Raw genomic sequence first — 19014 nt, 5'->3', positions numbered from 1 at the left:
TGAGCTTGTGACACAACTTCTGACTTCCAGGCAATGAGAAGCTACTGTCACAAGATGGCGCTGTATGACTGAAGCGGTCCCGAAAAATGGTGAAGATGCGGGAGTATAGGACTTACATTTAAGGCACCACTCTAGCGCTGGACCCCCCCCTGGAGTGGTGCTATAAGGGAAATCTGTAATCTAGCTGTGAAGCAATAAGGAAACTTTTCGGTTTAGAAAGCTGAATGCCAACTACTGTGGAAACCATGATTGTTATGGCAGCAATATTGCTGCCATAGCTTTTTGAGAAAGATATAACAGTAGTTGAAAGAAAACATTATTTAAGGACCTAATAAACGCTCAGTGACGTATATGCGCAGTGTAGGGATGTTAGCAATTAGAATCAAGTTGACTTAAATGGGAATTGTGCTTTCAACAAATTTAGCATAAATAAATAGTGCAAGTGAATATAAGAAACTTTGTGATTTGTTATCAGAGAATTCTTCTGTCTCCACTTTGAGCCACTTGATCCCCTCCAGTTTTCATTTTGAACTTTTCAAGCACTCTGAAAAAACAACTCCATTTCATTTTGCCAGCACAGTGGCAGGGTATATCTCCTACACTTTGGAGAGAGTAGGTGGGAGGAGTGTGGAACAGATTAACAAAAAACAGAAAATGAGAGACATAGAAAGCTACGCATGATATTTCTATCAAGTCTTTTACCTCACCCCCAGAGCTGCAGTCTAGTGATGAGCGAGTATACTTGTTGCTCGGGTGACCTCCGAGTATTTGTTAGTATTCGGAGATTTAGTTTTCATCGCTGTAGCTGAATGATTTACAGCTACTACCCAGGCTGAGTACATGTGGGGGTTGCCTGGTTGCTAGGGAATCCCCACATGTAATCAAGCTGGCTAGTAGCTGTAAATCATTCAGCTGCGGGCGATGACAACTAAATCTCCGAACACTAACAAATACTCGGGAGACCATCCGAGCGTGCTCGAGAAAACCCAAGCAACGAGTATACTTACTCATCACTATTGCAGTCACATCTACACTGCTCAATACTGCTGTACAATTTCCTTCATGATGCTATTCCTTTTGTCTGTGCACTATCTAGGGCAGTGATGGCAAACATTTTAGAGCCCGAGAGCCCAAACTGCAACCCAAAACCAACTTATTTATTGCAAAGTGCCAACACAGCAATTTAACCTGTATACAGAGGTTGTAGTTTAAATAAAAAGTTTAAAGAGCAAGCGAGGGCAGCAGAGAGCAGCTGAGGACAGAAGCAGGGGTACCAGACTGCAGATATAAAGGAATATATGTCCTATCCTGGTATATGCTCCTCATCCTAGTATTTGCACCCTCATCCAGGTATATGCTTTTCCCCCAATCCATGTATATGTTCCCCTATCCTAGTATATGCACTCCCATCTTTGCATATGTTCCCCCAATCTGATAGAAACTCCCCCAAATCCATGTGTATGCTCCCCTATCCTGGTATATGTTCCCCCAATCCATGTACAGTGCCTTGTGAAAGTATTCGGCTCCCTGGAACTTTTCAACCTTTTCCCACATATCATGCTTTAAACATAAAGATACCAAATGTAAATTTTTGGTGAAGAATCAACAACAAGTCTAACACAATTGTGAATTTGAACAAAATGTATTGGTTATTTTACATTTTTGTAGAAAATCAAACTGAAAAGTGGGGCGTGCAATATTATTAGGCCCCTTTAACTTAATACTTTGTTGCGCCACCTTTTGCTGCGATTACAGCTGCAAGTCACATGGCGTATGTCTCTATCAGTTTTGTACATCGAGAGACTGAAATTCTTGCCCTTTCTTCCTTGGCAAACAGCTCGAGCTCAGTGAGGTTTGATGGAGATCGTTTGTGAACAGCAGTTTTCAGCTCTTTCCACAGATTCTCGATTGGATTGAGGTCTGGACTCTGACTTGGCCATTCTAACACCTGGATACGTTTATTTGTGAACCATTCCATTGTAGATTTTGCTTTATGTTCGGGATCATTGTCTTGTTGGAAGACAAATCTCCGTCCCAGTCTCAGGTCTTTTGCAGACTCCAACAGGTTTTCTGCAAGAATGGTCCTGTATTTGGCTCCATCCATCTTCTCATCAACTTTAACCATCTTCCCTGTCCCATGCTGAAGAAAAGCAGGCCCAAACCATGATGCTGCCACCACCATGTTTGACAGTGGAGATAGTGTGTTCAGGGTGATGAGCTGTGTTGCCTTTATGCCAAACATACCGTTTGGCATTGTTGCCAAAAAGTTTGATTTCGGTTTCATCTGACCAGAGCATCTCTTGGCTGCATCTCTAATCAGTCTTCTCCTTGTTTGAGATGAAAGTTTAGAGGGACGGCCGGGTCTTGGTAGATTTGCAGTGGTATGATACTCCTTCCATTTCAATATGATCGCTTGCACAGTGCTCCTTGGGATCTTTAAAATTTTGGAAATCATTTTGTATCCAAATCCGGCTTTAAACTTCTCCACAACAGTATCACGGACCTGCCTGTTGTGTTCCTTGGTCTTCATGATGCTCTCTGTGCTTCAAACAGAACCCTGAGACTATCACAGAGCAGGTGCATTTATACGGAGACTTGATTACACACAGGTGGATTATATTTATCATCATTAGGCATTTAGGACAACATTGGATCATTCAGAGATCCACAATGAACTTCTGGAGTGAGTTTGCTGCACTGAAAGTAAAGGGGCCGAATAATATTGAACGCCCCACTTTTCGATTTTCCACAAAAATTTAAAATAACCCATAAATTTCGTTCAACGTCACAATTGTGTTCCACTTGTTGTTGATTCTTCGCCAAAAATTTACATTTGGTATCTTTATGTTTGAGGCATGATATGTGGGAAAACACTGAAAAGTTCCAGGGAGCCGAATACTTTCGCAAGGCACTGTATATGATGCCCCCATCCTCATATATGCTCCCTAAATCCATATATATATGCCCTCATCCTGGTACACGCTCCCCAATCCATGTATTTGTTGCCCCAATTCATGTATATGCTCCCCCATCCTAGTATATGCTGCTCCATCCTTGTATATGCTCCCCCAATCCATTTATATGCTCCCTCATCCTTGAATATGCTCCCCCATCATGATACCATGATTTCCCATCCTGGTATATGTACCCCCTATCCATGTATACACCCTCCAATCCATGAATTTGACCCCCATCCATGTATATGTTGCCCCAATTCATGTATATGCTCCCCCATCCTAGTATATACTACCCATCCTAGTATATGCTACTCCATCCTTGTAAATGCATCCCCACCCTAGTATATGCTCCCCTAATCAATGTTCACACTCCCCCAATCCATGTCTATGCTCCCTCATCCTTGTATGCTTCCCTATCCTGATATATGCCCTTCATCCAGGTATGTGCACCTCCATCCAGGTATATGAACCAACAACCTGGTATATGCTGCTCCCAATCCTTGTATTTGACCCCCATTCATGTCTATGCTGCCCCAATTCATGTATATGCTCCCCCATCCTAGAATATGTTGCTCCATCCTTGTATATGCTCCCCCATCCTAGTAAATGCTCCCCCAATCCATGAATATGCTCCCCCATCCTTGTATATGTTCCTGCATCTTTGTATATGCTCCCCCATTCTGGTATATGCTCTCCCAATCCATGTATATTGCTCCACCATCCTAGTATATATTCCCTTCATCCTGGTATATATGTCCTTATCCTTGTAAAATGTCACCCCATCATTGTATATGTGCCTCCATCCTGCCGGTGTGGCTGTTCAACGCATAGAAAGAAAGAAATATATAATAAACACTGGTACTCACCTTCCTTCCTCTCTCCTAGGGTGCTGCATCATCTTCTGAAGCTGGCAGCCTATTTCAGCGCCCAAGTGACTGGGGTGTCAGCTGCTGGCCTCTAATTGGCCATCAGCGTGTATTGTGGCGTACGGACCCATGCAATACACTTCAGCTGGATGTGTGTCCGAGGACGCAGATCCATTTGAAGGGCTGGCATCACCGGATTCCTCATCCGCAGGCCCTGGTCCACTGATGCGGAACGGCGATTATGTGTGTGCCCACAAAGAAGGCTCTGCGTGCAATAGGTTTGCCACCGCTGATCATGGGAATGAAGAGCTGAAAACCTCTGTGTGCCGTGTATAGGAGACATCATAGCAGGTAGTCTCCTCTCACAAGTTCAGAGTGGATTGCAAATTAGAAATACATCATGCACAGGAGAAAACTGGTGAAGATGCAGGACAGAAGTAATATAATCGCCAAAAATAGTATTATTCCTCATGTACACACACAGAGGACCGTTTATTCTGAAAAGTTACCTGAACATTTCGTTACTCATTAAATGTAATTTATGCACAACGTACTGATAAAAATAAGATTAACATATCCTACCTTATTTTATTTGCTGTTTTGTCAATGGTTTGTCGAATTTTCCGAGAAAATTGGAATACAGAAGAAAGCAGTAGATTATCGCCCATTACCTAAAGTTAAATAATAAGCACATTACTAGACTCAGCCTGACTTATATTCTTTTGAGCAATGGTGGTTGCTTCTAAGCAATAGATCAACATAAATCCTACATATCTCTCTAGTTTATCCATCAGGTCATTGCTTGTACACCCCTTACATACAGCGGCAATGTGCTAAAACTGGAATATGAGCTGAGCCGGCTTCGTACGGTGGTACATAGCTACCGCCACATAACAGTTCATTTGATTGGAACAAATTCCAATTGCAGCTGTACAACCTCTTAAATGTCATTGCCAAATGTGACAGCAGCATTTGAAGGGAGTCTGTCTCCTTACAAAACCCAAATTGAACCATTTAGATATTTCTATAGTGGAATTAGGCCCTGCAGAAATCATACATGTTCCATGCTTGTATCATAAATTGTTATGTAAACTAGGGGGCTTTGGTGCACCATTGGCGTGGCCGATAATAGTTTAGTTCCTTTAGTTCAATAGTATGTTATTTCAACATCGGATTAGTATACAGTGCCCATTTTCTTCACTTCCTAAAATGCAAATGTCATAGAAAATATTAAAATCACTATGACTCTGTAGTGAAGGAGTATTCTCCAACCTCTCTCCTCCCCTTCTCTCCATTGCAGAACGAAACAAGAGAAGTGAACCATCCTAATTTAAAATGCGGAAAATCCTTTTGAAGGTCAGGTGACTAATAGAAGGTGCCTTTTGTGAGAAAGACTGATTTAGAATGGACAGGTAATTAGACAAAGGTCTTTTCAGACCACAATAGGGTACATGTGTTGAAGAATAGACACAGAAGTGGAAGAACCCTTTTGTCCTCAAGAAATACATTTTCCCTTCAAAGTAAGTGTTCTACATTTACACTAGATGCTTTTTGGCCCTGTAAAGGAAATATTGAATCTTTGGCAGACATAACTCTGAAAGAAAAATATGGAATATCCAAGTTTGCATGGATCCGTTAGTAATGAAACATACATTTTCAGCCTCAGAGCTAATAGGGAAAGAATATGCATGTTTTATCATAACTGTAGCCCCAAATCCATAATGACCAAATAACTGACAACAGCCATGCCATGTTTATTGAACGGCCCCATGCGAAGTGCTTTCCTTCGGCTAAGCGGGATTAGTCTCTCAGTTGATGTAGTAAGTTCTCTTGTTATTCCCTTTTATTTTGTGTAACTGTATATGCTGTACTGCTTTGTTCTCTTGGTAAAATCTTTTGTGTATTTTTCATAAATACTGCCTCCGTTTAGATTAAATATAAAATGTAATACTTCTGTTCTTTTTGTTCTGTAAACAGCGCCTGGAAGCCATAAACTACCTTCCAATAGGGTTGAGCGAAACGGATCGTTCATTTTCAAAAGTCGCCGACTTTTGGCAAAGTCGGGTTTCGTGAAACCCGACCCGACTCCAGCGTGGGATCGGCCACGTGGTCGGCGATCTTGGCGCCAAAGTCGCGTTTTGTATGACGCCTTCCCCGCCATTCTTTCAGCCAATTAAGGAGTGTGGGCAGCGTGATGACATAGGTTCCGGCCTGGTTTCTGCGGCGTCATAGAGCCATATTACCGTTTGGGCTGCAGTGATTTCCGCAGTCAAACACAACATATGCTTTGCACGGAGGGGAGAGAGAGAGAGAGAGAGAGAGAGAGAGAATAAAAAATCCACATTGACTTGCATTGGGTTTCGTGTTCCGGTCCGGAACCCGACTTTACAGTAGAATCGGCCGATTTCACGCGATCCGACTTTCGAGAAGGTCGGGTTTCACAAAACCCATCTCGATCCTAAAAAAGCAAAAGTCGCTCAACCCTACCTACCAGGCCTCCAGTCAGCCTGTGTATACTAAAAAAATGACAGGTGGTGGCGGCTAGTATTGCTGGGGTTTTCGTGGAGTTAGCAGTGATCGTACAGGGGTATGTACAGGTCCTTCTCAAAAAATTAGCATATAGTGTTAAATTTCATTATTTACCATAATGTAATGATTACAATTAAACTTTCATATACTATAGATTCATTATCCACCAACTGAAATTTGTCAGGTCTTTTATTGTTTTAATACTGATGATTTTGGCATACAACTCCTGATAACCCAAAAAACCTGTCTCAATAAATTAGCATATTTCACCCGACCAATCAAATAAAAGTGTTTTTTAATACCAAACAAAAAAACCATCAAATAATAATGTTCAGTTATGCACTCAATACTTGGTCGGGAATCCTTTGGCAGAAATGACTGCTTCAATGCAGCGTGGCATGGAGGCAATCAGCCTGTGACACTGCTGAGATGTTATGGAGGCCCAGGATGCTTCAATAGCGGCCTTAAGCTCATCCAGAGTGTTGGGTCTTGTGTCTCTCAACTTTCTCTTCACAATATCCCACAGATTCTCTATGGGGTTCAGGTCAGGAGAGTTGGCAGGCCAATTGAGCACAGTAATACCATGGTCAGTAAACCATTTACCAGTGGTTTTGGCACTGTGAGCAGGTGCCAGGTCGTGCTGAAAAATGAAATCTTCATCTCCATAAAGCATTTCAGCCGATGGAAGCATGAAGTGCTCCAAAATCTCCTGATAGCTAGCTGCATTGACCCTGCCCTTGATGAAACACAGTGGACCAACACCAGCAGCTGACATGGCACCCCACACCATCACTGACTGTGGGTACTTGACACTGGACTTCAGGCATTTTGGCATTTCCTTCTCCCCAGTCTTCCTCCAGACTCTGGCACCTTGATTTCCGAATGACATGCAAAATTTGCTTTCATCAGAAAAAAGTACTTGGGACCACTTAGCAACAGTCCAGTGCTGCTTCTCTGTAGCCCAGGTCAGGCGCTTCTGCCGCTGTTTATGGTTCAAAAGTGGCTTTACCTGGGGAATGCGGCACCTGTAGCCCATTTCCTGCACACGCCTGTGCACGGTGGCTCTGGATGTTTCCACACCAGACTCAGTCCACTGCTTCCTCAGGTTCCCCAAGGTCTGGAATCGGTCCTTCTCCACAATCTTCCTCAGGGTCCGGTCACCTCTTCTCGTTGTACAGCGTTTTCTGCCACATTGTTTCCTTCCAACAGACTTACCATTGAGGTGCCTTGATACAGCACTCTGGGAACAGCCTATTTGTTGAGAAATTTCTTTCTGGGTCTTACCCTCTTGCTTGAGGGTGTCAATGATGGCCTTCTTGACATCTGTCAGGTCGCTAGTCTTACCCATGATGGGGGTTTTGAGTAATGAACCAGGCAGGGAGTTTTTAAAAGCCTCAGGTATCTTTTGCATGTGTTTAGAGTTAATTAGTTGATTCAGAAGATTAGGGTAATAGGTCATTTAGAGAACCTTTTCTTGATATGCTAATTTATTGAGACAGGTTTTTTGGGTTATCAGGAGTTGTATGCCAAAATCATCAGTATTAAAACAATAAAAGACCTGACAAATTTCAGTTGGTGGATAATGAATCTATAGTATATGAAAGTTTAATTGTAATCATTACATTATGGTAAATAATGAAATTTAACACTATATGCTAATTTTTTGAGAAGGACCTGTACATATTCCATGTGTTGGAATCGGAGGTGCATATAACATAGGCTCTCTGTTAGTTGCCTGATAATTGGCCTATTAGTGGTGACAGCCTGCGGCCTTCTCCATTAATCGTTGGCCACTCTTGTAATTGTCCGGACGATAGAGGGCAGCAAAGAGCTGTTGAACACAAGATCCCAGCGGGTGGTACTGCATGACCTTCCCAGACTGTGATAATTGTGACATAAGAAGGCACCCTTCAGATATGAGAGACCTGCAAGAGAAGAGTGGTCTAAAATTCCAGTTGAGAGGTGTAAGAAGCTTATTGGTGGTTATAGGAAACAATCGATTCTAGATATTTATTTCAAAAGGTGCGCAAACAAATATTAAATTGAGGATACCAACAATTTTGTCCAGCCCACTTTTGGGGTTTTGTGAGAAATGATGTTCAATTTGCCTTATTTTTTATCTATTTTTTTATGTTGTTCCAATAGTCACAGATGAAATAAACATGTTTAACCCCTTCACACCCGGGCCATTTTCCATTTTTTGCATTTCTGCTTTTAGCTTACCTCCTTCCCAGAGCTGATATGTGTTGGAAAGATGTGGGATCAAAGCCGGAGCCCACATCAATGGGGGAAACCCGAGATGTGCCGTATATGTACTGCGCATGTCGTGAAGGGGTTCACAAAATGTGTGTAGCTGCAATAATTTCTGGGAGAAGTAATTCATTTTCTGGAACAATTTCAAGGGTGTCATCACTTTCGGCATTCACTGTATATTTTTGTCACATAAGAATCTCTCTATACTTCTCATCATACATAGTCTGATTATACATCTGATTATTTATAGCAAAAGAAAAAAGGAATGTAGTCAGCTTACCGGTCTTAGACAAAATCCCCAGACCTGCCAACGCCCAGCACGGTTCGGGGTGAGTGCCCACAGCAAATGAAGACAAAAAGGGAAATGATCCAGCTGGAGGTGGAGGCAGTTCAGACTTTGTGAGACTTTATTAGACAACTAAAGCGATAAATAGTTCTTCAACAAGAAAAATCTTTACATAGCAAACACCTGGCACACCAGTGAGGAGGATCAACGCGTTTCAACTGTGAAGTCTTACTCATGATCTGATCATGATCATGAGTAAGACTTCATAGTTGAAACGCGTTGATCCTCATCACTGGTGTGCCAGGTGTTTGCTATGTAAAGATTTTTCTTGTTGAAGAACTATTTATCGCTTTAGTTGTCTAATAAAGTCTCACAAAGTCTGAACTGCCTCCACCTCCAGCTGGATCATTTCCCTTTTTGTCTTCTGATTATTTATGGTTCATGGTGTCCCCCCCTCCTCTGTCTCCATTTTTATTGCTGTTTTTATCCTTGAGATATATATTTTTTTGTCATTTCATGTCAATTGGTGTTCTATTAATAAAGTATTCAGTTAGCATTTTTGCTTGTTATTTGTTTATTCAATGCAGAAAAGATAAATATCTTGGTACCGTGTTAGCCAGTAGATAGAAAAATATTTAGAATTGAGAGTCCTCAGTGGTTGATACCTTTTAATGGCTAACTAAGATGGTAACAAATTGCAAGCTTTCGAGACTACTCCAGTCTCTTCATCAGGCATAGACTAATACAAAATCTGAAGAATCACATATTTATTCACAACACAGTAGAAAGATAATGCAATTGATAAGACAAGTGACGTGAAGTAGAGTAATCATTATTATATTTTTCCCCTCTTTCATAATGGTAGCTCTACTTCACCTCACTTGTCTTATCCAATGCATTATCTTTCTGATGTGTTGTGAATAAATATGTGACTCTTCAGATTTTGTATTAGTCTATGCCTGATGTTGAGACTGGAGTAGTCTCGAAAGCTTGCAATGTGTTACCATCTTCTCAGTTAGCCATTAAAAGGTATCAACCACTGAAGACTCATTTGTAAATATTTTTTTATTCAATGCAGTCATTTAAGTTTTATGAAATCTGTCTTTGTATGAAATAATAATCATTTAAAGAACATTCATAATACTATTGGTTATCAGTCCCTTTGTATACTAAATAGGTGGACCATTATATTAACTTGGCTCTGCACCTAAAAGCAGATTCATTAATGCCCAGACAGTAAACTGTGGTTTTGGGTCGTTCATTAATATATTTACGGAGTTACCCAATTTTTCATGAAAATGTATTTGGTCTTTAAGATATAAACTGCTTCGTAAAGCAAAGTCTTTCAGTTTTCCTTAATATTAAAGGCTTGTACACTTGAACTTACTTCATCTCTACTCCAAGTTTTCCTTCTAGTGATGGCGGGAGGTTCAGGGGTTTCCTTCGGCGGAGGTTTTGACTCATTTCCCTGAAAAGATGCCTCAGGTTTAAACATATTTGAAGGAGGAATCTTCCGAAAGTTTAGGCTTTCGTCAAAAACACGATCTACAAGCTAATAAGACGACAGCAAAGGTATTACATGTATTTTTTAAAATCAATTGCAAGTTGTAAAATTTACAGTGGTCAAACAGATTGTCAGTACGGTATTTTTATTTTATATTAATAGGAAATAATTCAAATACTGGGGTTAGATGCAGATTTTTAGTGTAGATTCCGCATCAAATATTTCCAGAAAAATATTTCCAATAAAATGAATGCAAATTAATGAAATATATATACTGTATGTGTGTATATATATATATATATATATATATATATATATATATATATATATATATATATATATATACACTCACCGGCCACTTTATTAGGTACACCTGTCCAACTTCTTGTTAACACTTAATTTCTAATCAGCCAATCACATGGCGGCAACTCAGTGCATTTAGGCATGTAGACATGGTCAAGACAATCTCCTGCAGCTCAAACCGAGCATCAGTATGGGGAAGAAAGGTGATTTGAGTGCCTTTGAACGTGGCATGGTTGTTGGTGCCAGAAGGGCTGGTCTGAGTATTTCAGAAACTGCTGATCTACTGGGATTTTCACGCACAACCATCTCTAGGGTTTACAGAGAATGGTCCGAAAAAGAAAAAAAATCCAGTGAGCGGCAGTTCTGTGGGCGGAAATGCCTTGTTGATGCCAGAGGTCAGAGGAGAATGGGCAGATTGGTTCGAGCTGATAGAAAGGCAACAGTGACTCAAATCGCCACCCGTTACAACCAAGGTAGGCCTAAGAGCATCTCTGAACGCACAGTGCGTCGAACTTTGAGGCAGATGGGCTACAGCAGCAGAAGACCACACCGGGTACCACTCCTTTCAGCTAAGAACAGGAAACTGAGGCTACAATTTGTACAAGCTCATCGAAATTGGACAGTAGAAGATTGGAAAAACGTTGCTTGGTCTGATGAGTCTCGATTTCTGCTGCGACATTCGGATGGTAGGGTCAGAATTTGGCGTAAACAACATGAAAGCATGGATCCATCCTGCCTTGTATGGAGCATCTTTGGGATGTGCAGCCGACAAATCTGCGGCAACTGTGTGATGCCATCATGTCAATATGGACCAAAATCTCTGAGGAATGCTTCCAGCACCTTGTTGAATCTATGCCACGAAGAATTGAGGCAGTTCTGAAGGCAAAAGGGGGTCCAACCCGTTACTAGCATGGTGTACCTAATAAAGTGGCCGGTGAGTGTATATACACACACACATGGAGCAGATAAAATTGATAAAATCAAGGCAGAATTGAGAGCTTGCAGCAAATCTAAACTACAGCATGTCCTTTCTGCTGAGCATTTCACCTTACAGTGCATAAGGTGAAAATCTAAAGTAAATCTGGGAATTAGTCCCATATGTAAGCAAAATCTCTTTGCAAACTTGCTTCAACATCACTGACAACTGCATATTAAATGGATCTGCATTATTGGATAAGACGCCTTATTGGCTGTGAAAAATGAGTTGGTAATCTAAATATACCCCCAACTGCAATCTTCTGATCTGACGATCATAAGAAATAATATTGAAACCACCGACAGGTTGCATTTTTCCAACCTGTATAAACACTAGGGACAGCAGTGGGATGTACTGTATGTCAAAAAGTAGACAGGAAAATATAAAGAAAAGCAGATAATTTCAATGGTAAAACAGCTGAAACCCAAAACTCGATGACATTTTTTCTCAAAGTTTCAAAGACTAGACTTCAATAAAAGGACAACTCGCATAACTAAATCTTATCCTGAATTTCTGCAATCTTTTAAACCCTTAGTTACAGAGCCAATTTTGACCTTAATGACCAGGACAAATGTTACAATTCTGACCACTTTATGTGGTAACAACTTTGGAACGCATCATCATATCCCACTGATTCTGAGATTGTTTTTTTAGTGACATATTGTACTTCATGATATTGGCAACATTTCTTTGATATGACTTAAGTTTGTTTATGAAAAAAAAAATAGGAAATTTGCCAAAAATTCTGAAAATTTAGCAATTTTCAAACTTAAGTTTTGTGCCCTTAAGTCAGAGTTATGCCACGCAAAAGAGTTAATAACTAACATTTCCCACATGTCTACTTTACATCAGCAGAATGTTGGAAACATAATTTTTTTTGTTAGGAAGTTAGAAGGGTTAAAAGTTGGCCATTTTTCCATTAAAATCATTTTTTTATTTCATTTTCTGCTCTCTCCTATGGTGGACTACACTTTTCTCATACCCCAAGATCAGACAACAGAGCAGGTGGAGGCGTTGGTCTGCTCCTTTCACCCAAATGTACCTTCCAAGTTATCCCCCAAGTACCCTCACTTGTATTCCCTTCCTTTGAGGTCCATGCTGTCAGACTCTACGTCCCCTTCTCCATGCGAGTGGCGGTGGTGTATCGTCCTCCTGGCCCCTCTCATCAGTTCCTGGATCACTTTGCCACCTGGCTTCCACACTTTCTCTCCTGTGACACCCCCACCCTTATCATGGGTGATTTCAACATCCCCATTGCTTCTCCCCTTTCCCCGTCTGCTTCTCACCTTTTATCTCTAACCTCTTTCGGCCTCTCGCAGCATACTAACTCTCCAACGCATGAAGATGGAAACTCCCTTGACTTGGTCTTCTCCCGACTTTGCTCAGTGGATGATTTCACAAACACCCCTCTCCCGCTCTCTGACCACAACCTTCTTTCATTCTCTATCAAGAACTGCCATCCCGCTCAGGTCACCCCCACTTTCCACACTTATAGAAACATACAGGCCATTAACACCCATAAACTTATGAAGAACTTGCAGTCCTCATTGGCCCCAATCTCCTCCATCTCATGTCCTGATTCTGCTCTGAACCATTACAATGAAACCCTGCAACGTGCCCTGGATGAAGCTGCTCCTCCTATACATAGAGCAACTCGACACAGACGGTGACAACCGTGGCACACGCTGCAAACACGCTTCCTGCAGCGATGCTCCAGGTGCGCCGAACGTCTGTGGAGAAAATCTAATCTACCCGAAGATTTCATCCATTATAAGTTCATGCTAAAAACATACAACTCTGCCCTTCACCTCTCCAAACAAACCTATTTCAACACCCTCATCACCTCACTGTCCAATAACCCTAAACATCTCTTCGACACTTTCCAGTCCCTACTCAACCCAAGAGAGCAGGCCCCAACCACAGATCTCCGCGCTGACGATCTGGCCAATTACTTCAAAGAAAAAATTGACCACATTCGACAGGAAATCATCTCCCAATCTCTTCATACCAGGCACTGTCCTCCCTCCCCCACTGCATCTAGTTCACTCTCTGACTTTGAACCAGTTACAGAAGAAGTAAGCAGGCTCCTTGCATCTTCTCGCCCGACCACTTGCACCAGTGACCCCATTCCGTCACATCTCCTCCAGTCCCTTTCCCCGGCTGTCACCTCTCACATAACAAAAATATTCAACCTTTCCCTCACTTCCGGTATTTTTCCCTCCTCATTTAAGCATTCCATCATACATCCATTACTTAAAAAACCCTCCCTCGACCAAAACTGTGCCGCTAATTATAGACCTGTCTCTAATCTTCCCTTCATCTCTAAACTCCTGGAACGCCTGGTCCACTCCCGTCTTACCCGCTATCTTTCAGATAACTCTCTTCTCGACCCTCTTCAATCTGGCTTCCGCTCTTTACACTCTACTGAAACTGCCCTCACTAAAGTCTCTAATGACCTACTAACAGCTAAATCTAATGGTCACTACTCCATGCTAATTCTATTGGATCTTTCCGCAGCATTCGACACTGTGGATCATCAGCTCCTCCTCACTATGCTCCGCTCCATCAGCATCAAGGACACCGTTCTCTCTTGGTTCTCCTCCTATCTCTCTGACCGATCCTTCACTGTATGTTTTGCTGGTTCCTCCTCCTCTCACCTTCCCCTTACTGTTGAGGTTCCTCAAGGATCAGTCCTAGGCCCCCTCCTCTTCTCTTTGTATACTGCCCCTATTGGACAAACAATCAGTAGATTTGGGTTCCAGTACCATCTCTATGCTGATGACACCCAATTATACACCTCTTCTACTGCTTTCACTCCGACCTTCTTAGAAAACACCAGTGATTGTCTTACCGCTGTCTCTAACATCATGTCCTCCCTCTATCTGAAACTGAACCTGTCAAAAACTGAACTCCTCGTGTTCTCTCCCTCTACTAACCTACCTTTGCCTGACATTGCCATCTCCGTGTGCGGTTCAATCATTACTCCAAAGCAACATGCCCGCTGCCTTGGGGTCATCCTTGATTCCGAGCTTTCATTCACCCCCCACATCCGATCACTGGCTCGCTCTTCTTATCTGCATCTCAAAAACATTTCTAGAATTCGCCCTTTTCTTACTTTCGACTCTGCAAAAACTCTTACTGTTTCTCTTATTCATTCCTGTCTGGACTATTGTAACTCTCAACTAATCGGCCTCCCTCTTACCAAACTCTCCTCGCTCCAATCTGTCCTGAATGCTGCTGCCAGGATCATATTCCTCACCAACCGTTACACCGATGCCTCTACCTTGTGCCAGTCATTACACTGGCTACCTATCCACTCCAGAATCCAGTACAAAACTACTACCCTCATCCACAAAGCACTCCATGGCTCAGCACCACCCTACATCTCCTCTCTGGTCTCAGTCTACCACCCTACCCGTGCCCTCCGCTCCGCTAATGACCTCAGGTTAGCATCCTCAATAATCAGAACCTCCCACTCCCGTCTCCAAGACTTTACACGTGCTGCGCCGATTCTTTGGAATGCACTACCTAGGTTAATACGATGAATCCCCAATCCCCACAGTTTTAAGCGTGCCCTAAAATCCCATTTGTTCAGACTGGCCTACCGCCTCAACGCATTAACCTAACTATCCCTGTGTGGCCTATTAAAAATAGAAAAAACAAAACAAAACACATAATCAGGTTCCTTGCATCGTGTTCTCATACACTTTATGCAGTTAATAGCCCTCTGTGTCTGTACTGCTACATACTTAGGCAGTTAACTGGTTCATGCAGCTTTACATGAACACCCGAGCCTTACACTATGGCTGGTCCAAATAACTAAAGCAATTGTTACCATCCACCTCTCGTGTCTCCCCTTTTCCTCATAGTTTGTAAGCTTGCGAGCAGGGCCCTCATTCCTCCTGGTATCTATTTTGAACTGTGATTTCTGTTATGCTGTAATGTCTATTGTCTGTACAAGTCCCCTCTATAAGTTGTAAAGAGCTGCGGAATATGTTGGCGCTATATAAATAAAAATTATTATTATTTTTTTAGGTCACATTTAAAGTGACTTTGAAGGGTCTTTATGACAGAAAATACGCAAAAGTGACACCATTCTAAAATCTGCACCCCTCAAGGTGTTAAAAACCACATTCAATAAGTTTATTAACCCTTCAGTTGCTTCATGAGAACTGAAGCAATGTGGAAGGAAAAAATGAACATTTTACTTTTTTCACCAAAAATGTACTTTAGACCCAAAGTTTTTTATTTTCACAAGGGTAATAAGAGAAAATGGACCAAACCATTTGTTATGCAATTTCTCCTTAGTACACCGATACCCCATATGTTGGGAGTAAAAAACATGCGGGGATCCATAATAATCCATGCATACCAGAGCACCCGATGCAAACTTGAGTAGCGAGCAATTGCGCTTAACATTAGCCGTTCACAATTTTTTTTTTTACTTTGAAAAAACTCGAAATCTAACCCCAACCCTAACAAAACCCTAACCCCAACCCTAACTGCAAAGAATGGAAAAAAATTAACTAATATTGAAATGAAAAGATATATAAACAGAAGATCTGTAAACGGAAAATTGCACTATGCCCGCAAGATAGCCTCACTGGGATGAGTAGTCCCCAAAGGTGTATAGATGTCCCACAGTAATTTCAATACGATAAATAAAAGTTTATGCAAATGGATTATTATAGCACGATAAATCACAATAAGCCCAAGGTTTACAGCAAACTAACGCTAATTGATTTTGATTAAAAAAATCTGTAATAGCAATGTCTACAGCATAAAACAATACGTGTCACCATGCAGAAAGACAGTGATGATAAGTCTTAAAGAGTCACTCAAAAGTCACAATGCGGATGGAACAAATAGGTAGGCTATGTTTCGGTATAAATATTCCCACAGTCTTGGAAAACTCAGTTCTCAAAGACTGACACTACTTTAGGCATAAAGGGGGATCTAATCGGAGAATGTTATCTGCAGTTACTGTTAAGTAGGGCTACTGTATTGATAGGGCCTGCAGATCCCTTACTTGTCAAGCGGTAGTAATTGCTTACGAGAAAGACAGTTCTAAGGGTAAGGTTTTTTAAACTCATAGATGACAGGGGTTCAAATGGATCTTTGGTTAAATTGTTAAGTACCAGATTTAAATTCCAGGGAGGAATTTGGCTACAGAGCCTAGGTCGGATTCTAGCCGCTGAGGTCATGATACACTTAATCCAGCGATGACTAGCCAAGTTCTGGTCAAAGAAAGAGCTAAGAGCTGACACCTGTACTTTCAGGGTACTAGGTGTAAGACCTAGATCCAGCCCCTTTTGAAGAAAATCCAGAATCAGCGCAATGTTAGGATGAAAGGGATCAGGAACATTCGGAGAACACCAGGACGATAATTTCTTACAAACCTTGCCATAAATGGCATTGGTTACTGGCTTCCTACTATTCTGGAGAGTTTGTATCACTTCATCTGAAAGCCCTTTAGCTTTTATGATTCTGGCTTCAGTAGCCAGGCCGCAAGATTCAACCTGTGAAGGTCCGGGTGTAACAGGGGGCCCTGGTGAAGGAGGTCAACTCCCTGGAATTTAGATAGCGAACCTTCCTGGGCCATGTCCATTAAAGGACTGTACCAACTTCTTCCCGGCCACATGGGAGCAGTCAGAATCGTGGTTACCTGATCTGACCATATCTTCTGTGACGTCCTTGCTAGAATCAGGATCGGTGGGAAGGCATAGGCCAGGTTGAACCTCCAAGGGTGAGAAGAGGAGTCTAATCCTCGCGCTCCATCTGCGGGACTGAGGGAAAAGAACGTTCTCATCTTCGCGTTCTGGCCACCGGCAAATAGATCCACATCTGGAATTCCCTATCTTGACACAAGGGATAGAAAGACTGCTTGGTGCAGGTACCACTCACCCAGATGGACGTCCTTTCTGGTGAGGAAGTCCACCTGGACACTGGTGGACCCCTTTAGATGGACTGCTGTGATGAATAGAAGATGTTTCTCTGCATATTGTCGGAAAAGACACGTACATGATGATCTTGTACAAGGGCAGATGTGGCTTTCAACGCTACCTCTACTGCCTTCATTTCTGAGGAACTGGATCTGATGTCTGGGGCCCATAACCCCTGGAAGTGGGTTTTCTCTATCACAGCGCCCCAGCCTCTCTTACTGGCGCTGAAGTGAGTATCTTCAGGGAAAGCGGATCCCAGCTGACTCCCCGCTAGGGGTTCCGGTAGTTTACCCACCATGAAAGAGAAGACCTCACATGACCGGGAAGGGGAACTCTCCTGGTCAAAGAATTTCGATGCCTTTTCCAAGTCAGAAGAACATGAGTCTGGAGAACTCGTGTATGGGCTTGAGCCAAGGAAACTGCCTGGATGCATGATGTCAGTGATCCCAGGATAGACATTGGGTCCCTCAGGGTAGGAGCCCCCTGGTCTCTGAACTTGGAGATCCTCTGAAAAAGATCTAGTTGAAGATCTTTGGGCAAGAGGGATGCTTTTTTTTCCCTGAATCCAAGAGAATTCCCAGGAATTTCATTCTTGATGAAGGATGAAGATCCAACTTCTCCAAATTTGGGATCCAGCTCAGGGATTCCAGGATCTCCAAGGTTTTTGCCACATCTAAATTTAGACGAGGGATAGATGGTGCAACGACGCGAAAGTCGTCTAGATAAGGAATGATGCAAATCCCCTGATGACGAAGATTACTGCTTCTGCCATAATCGTGGTAAATACCCGCGGCGCTGATGAAATGCCAAACGGGAGGACACTGAATTGGTAATAGCTGACCTGATGACCATGGGAAACTGCAAATCTGAGGAACTCCCGGTGATCAGGGTGGATTGGCACATGGTAATAGCAATCCTTCAGATCTGTTGTAGCCATTACCCAATCCTGTCCAATGAGTTCCAATGAGTGGGATTGCTGATTTGATCGACACCATCTTGAATGGTGTGTGATCACTTGATTCAGGGATTTCAGATTGATGATGACTCTGTGCTTCCCTGAGGGTTTCTCGACTAGGAATAAGCGATAACAGTGCCCTCTGGATATTTCCTGTAAGGGTACTCGAGAGATCACCTTTGCTTGAAGCAGACCTAGAATATCTAACAGTAAGGAGTCTTGAAGGTGTAGACTCTGTAGTAAGGTAATTCCCAGGCATTGAGGGGGAAAAAAAACCTCTCAAACTCTAGTTTCAACCCATCCTGAATGGTACGGAGGACCCACTGGTTCGTGGAGATGGATTGCCACTGAGGGAGGAAGCCCGAGAGTCGACCCCCGACAGGAGAGCAGTCATTGTTTGTCAGGAGTTTGCTGGTTTTTGCCCTTAACACCCTTCGGATAGC

The 19014-nt window shown here is 42.4% G+C and overlaps 1 protein-coding gene across 6 annotated transcripts in view; it reads right to left on the bottom strand.

Annotated features, from left to right (window-relative positions):
• The window catches only part of CEP170 (centrosomal protein 170), a 208777-nt gene that overhangs the window by 5626 nt on the left and 184137 nt on the right, over positions 1–19014 (bottom strand). For 4 of the 6 annotated variants that reach the window (XM_077289094.1, XM_077289089.1, XM_077289093.1 and 1 more), the window contains exons 14-15: positions 10279–10443; positions 4406–4494 (exon numbers count right to left, since the gene is read on the bottom strand). In XM_077289094.1, the coding sequence (XP_077145209.1) occupies positions 4406–4494; positions 10279–10443 (254 nt within the window). The remainder of the gene's footprint in view (positions 1–4405; positions 4495–10278; positions 10444–19014) is intronic. The other 2 variants (XM_077289090.1, XM_077289091.1) reach the window with 1 other exon arrangement.

Source organism: Ranitomeya variabilis, chromosome 2 (genome assembly GCF_051348905.1).
Source record: "Ranitomeya variabilis isolate aRanVar5 chromosome 2, aRanVar5.hap1, whole genome shotgun sequence".
NCBI lineage: Eukaryota > Metazoa > Chordata > Amphibia > Anura > Dendrobatidae > Ranitomeya > Ranitomeya variabilis.
This window is presented reverse-complemented; position numbering and strand designations above follow the sequence as displayed.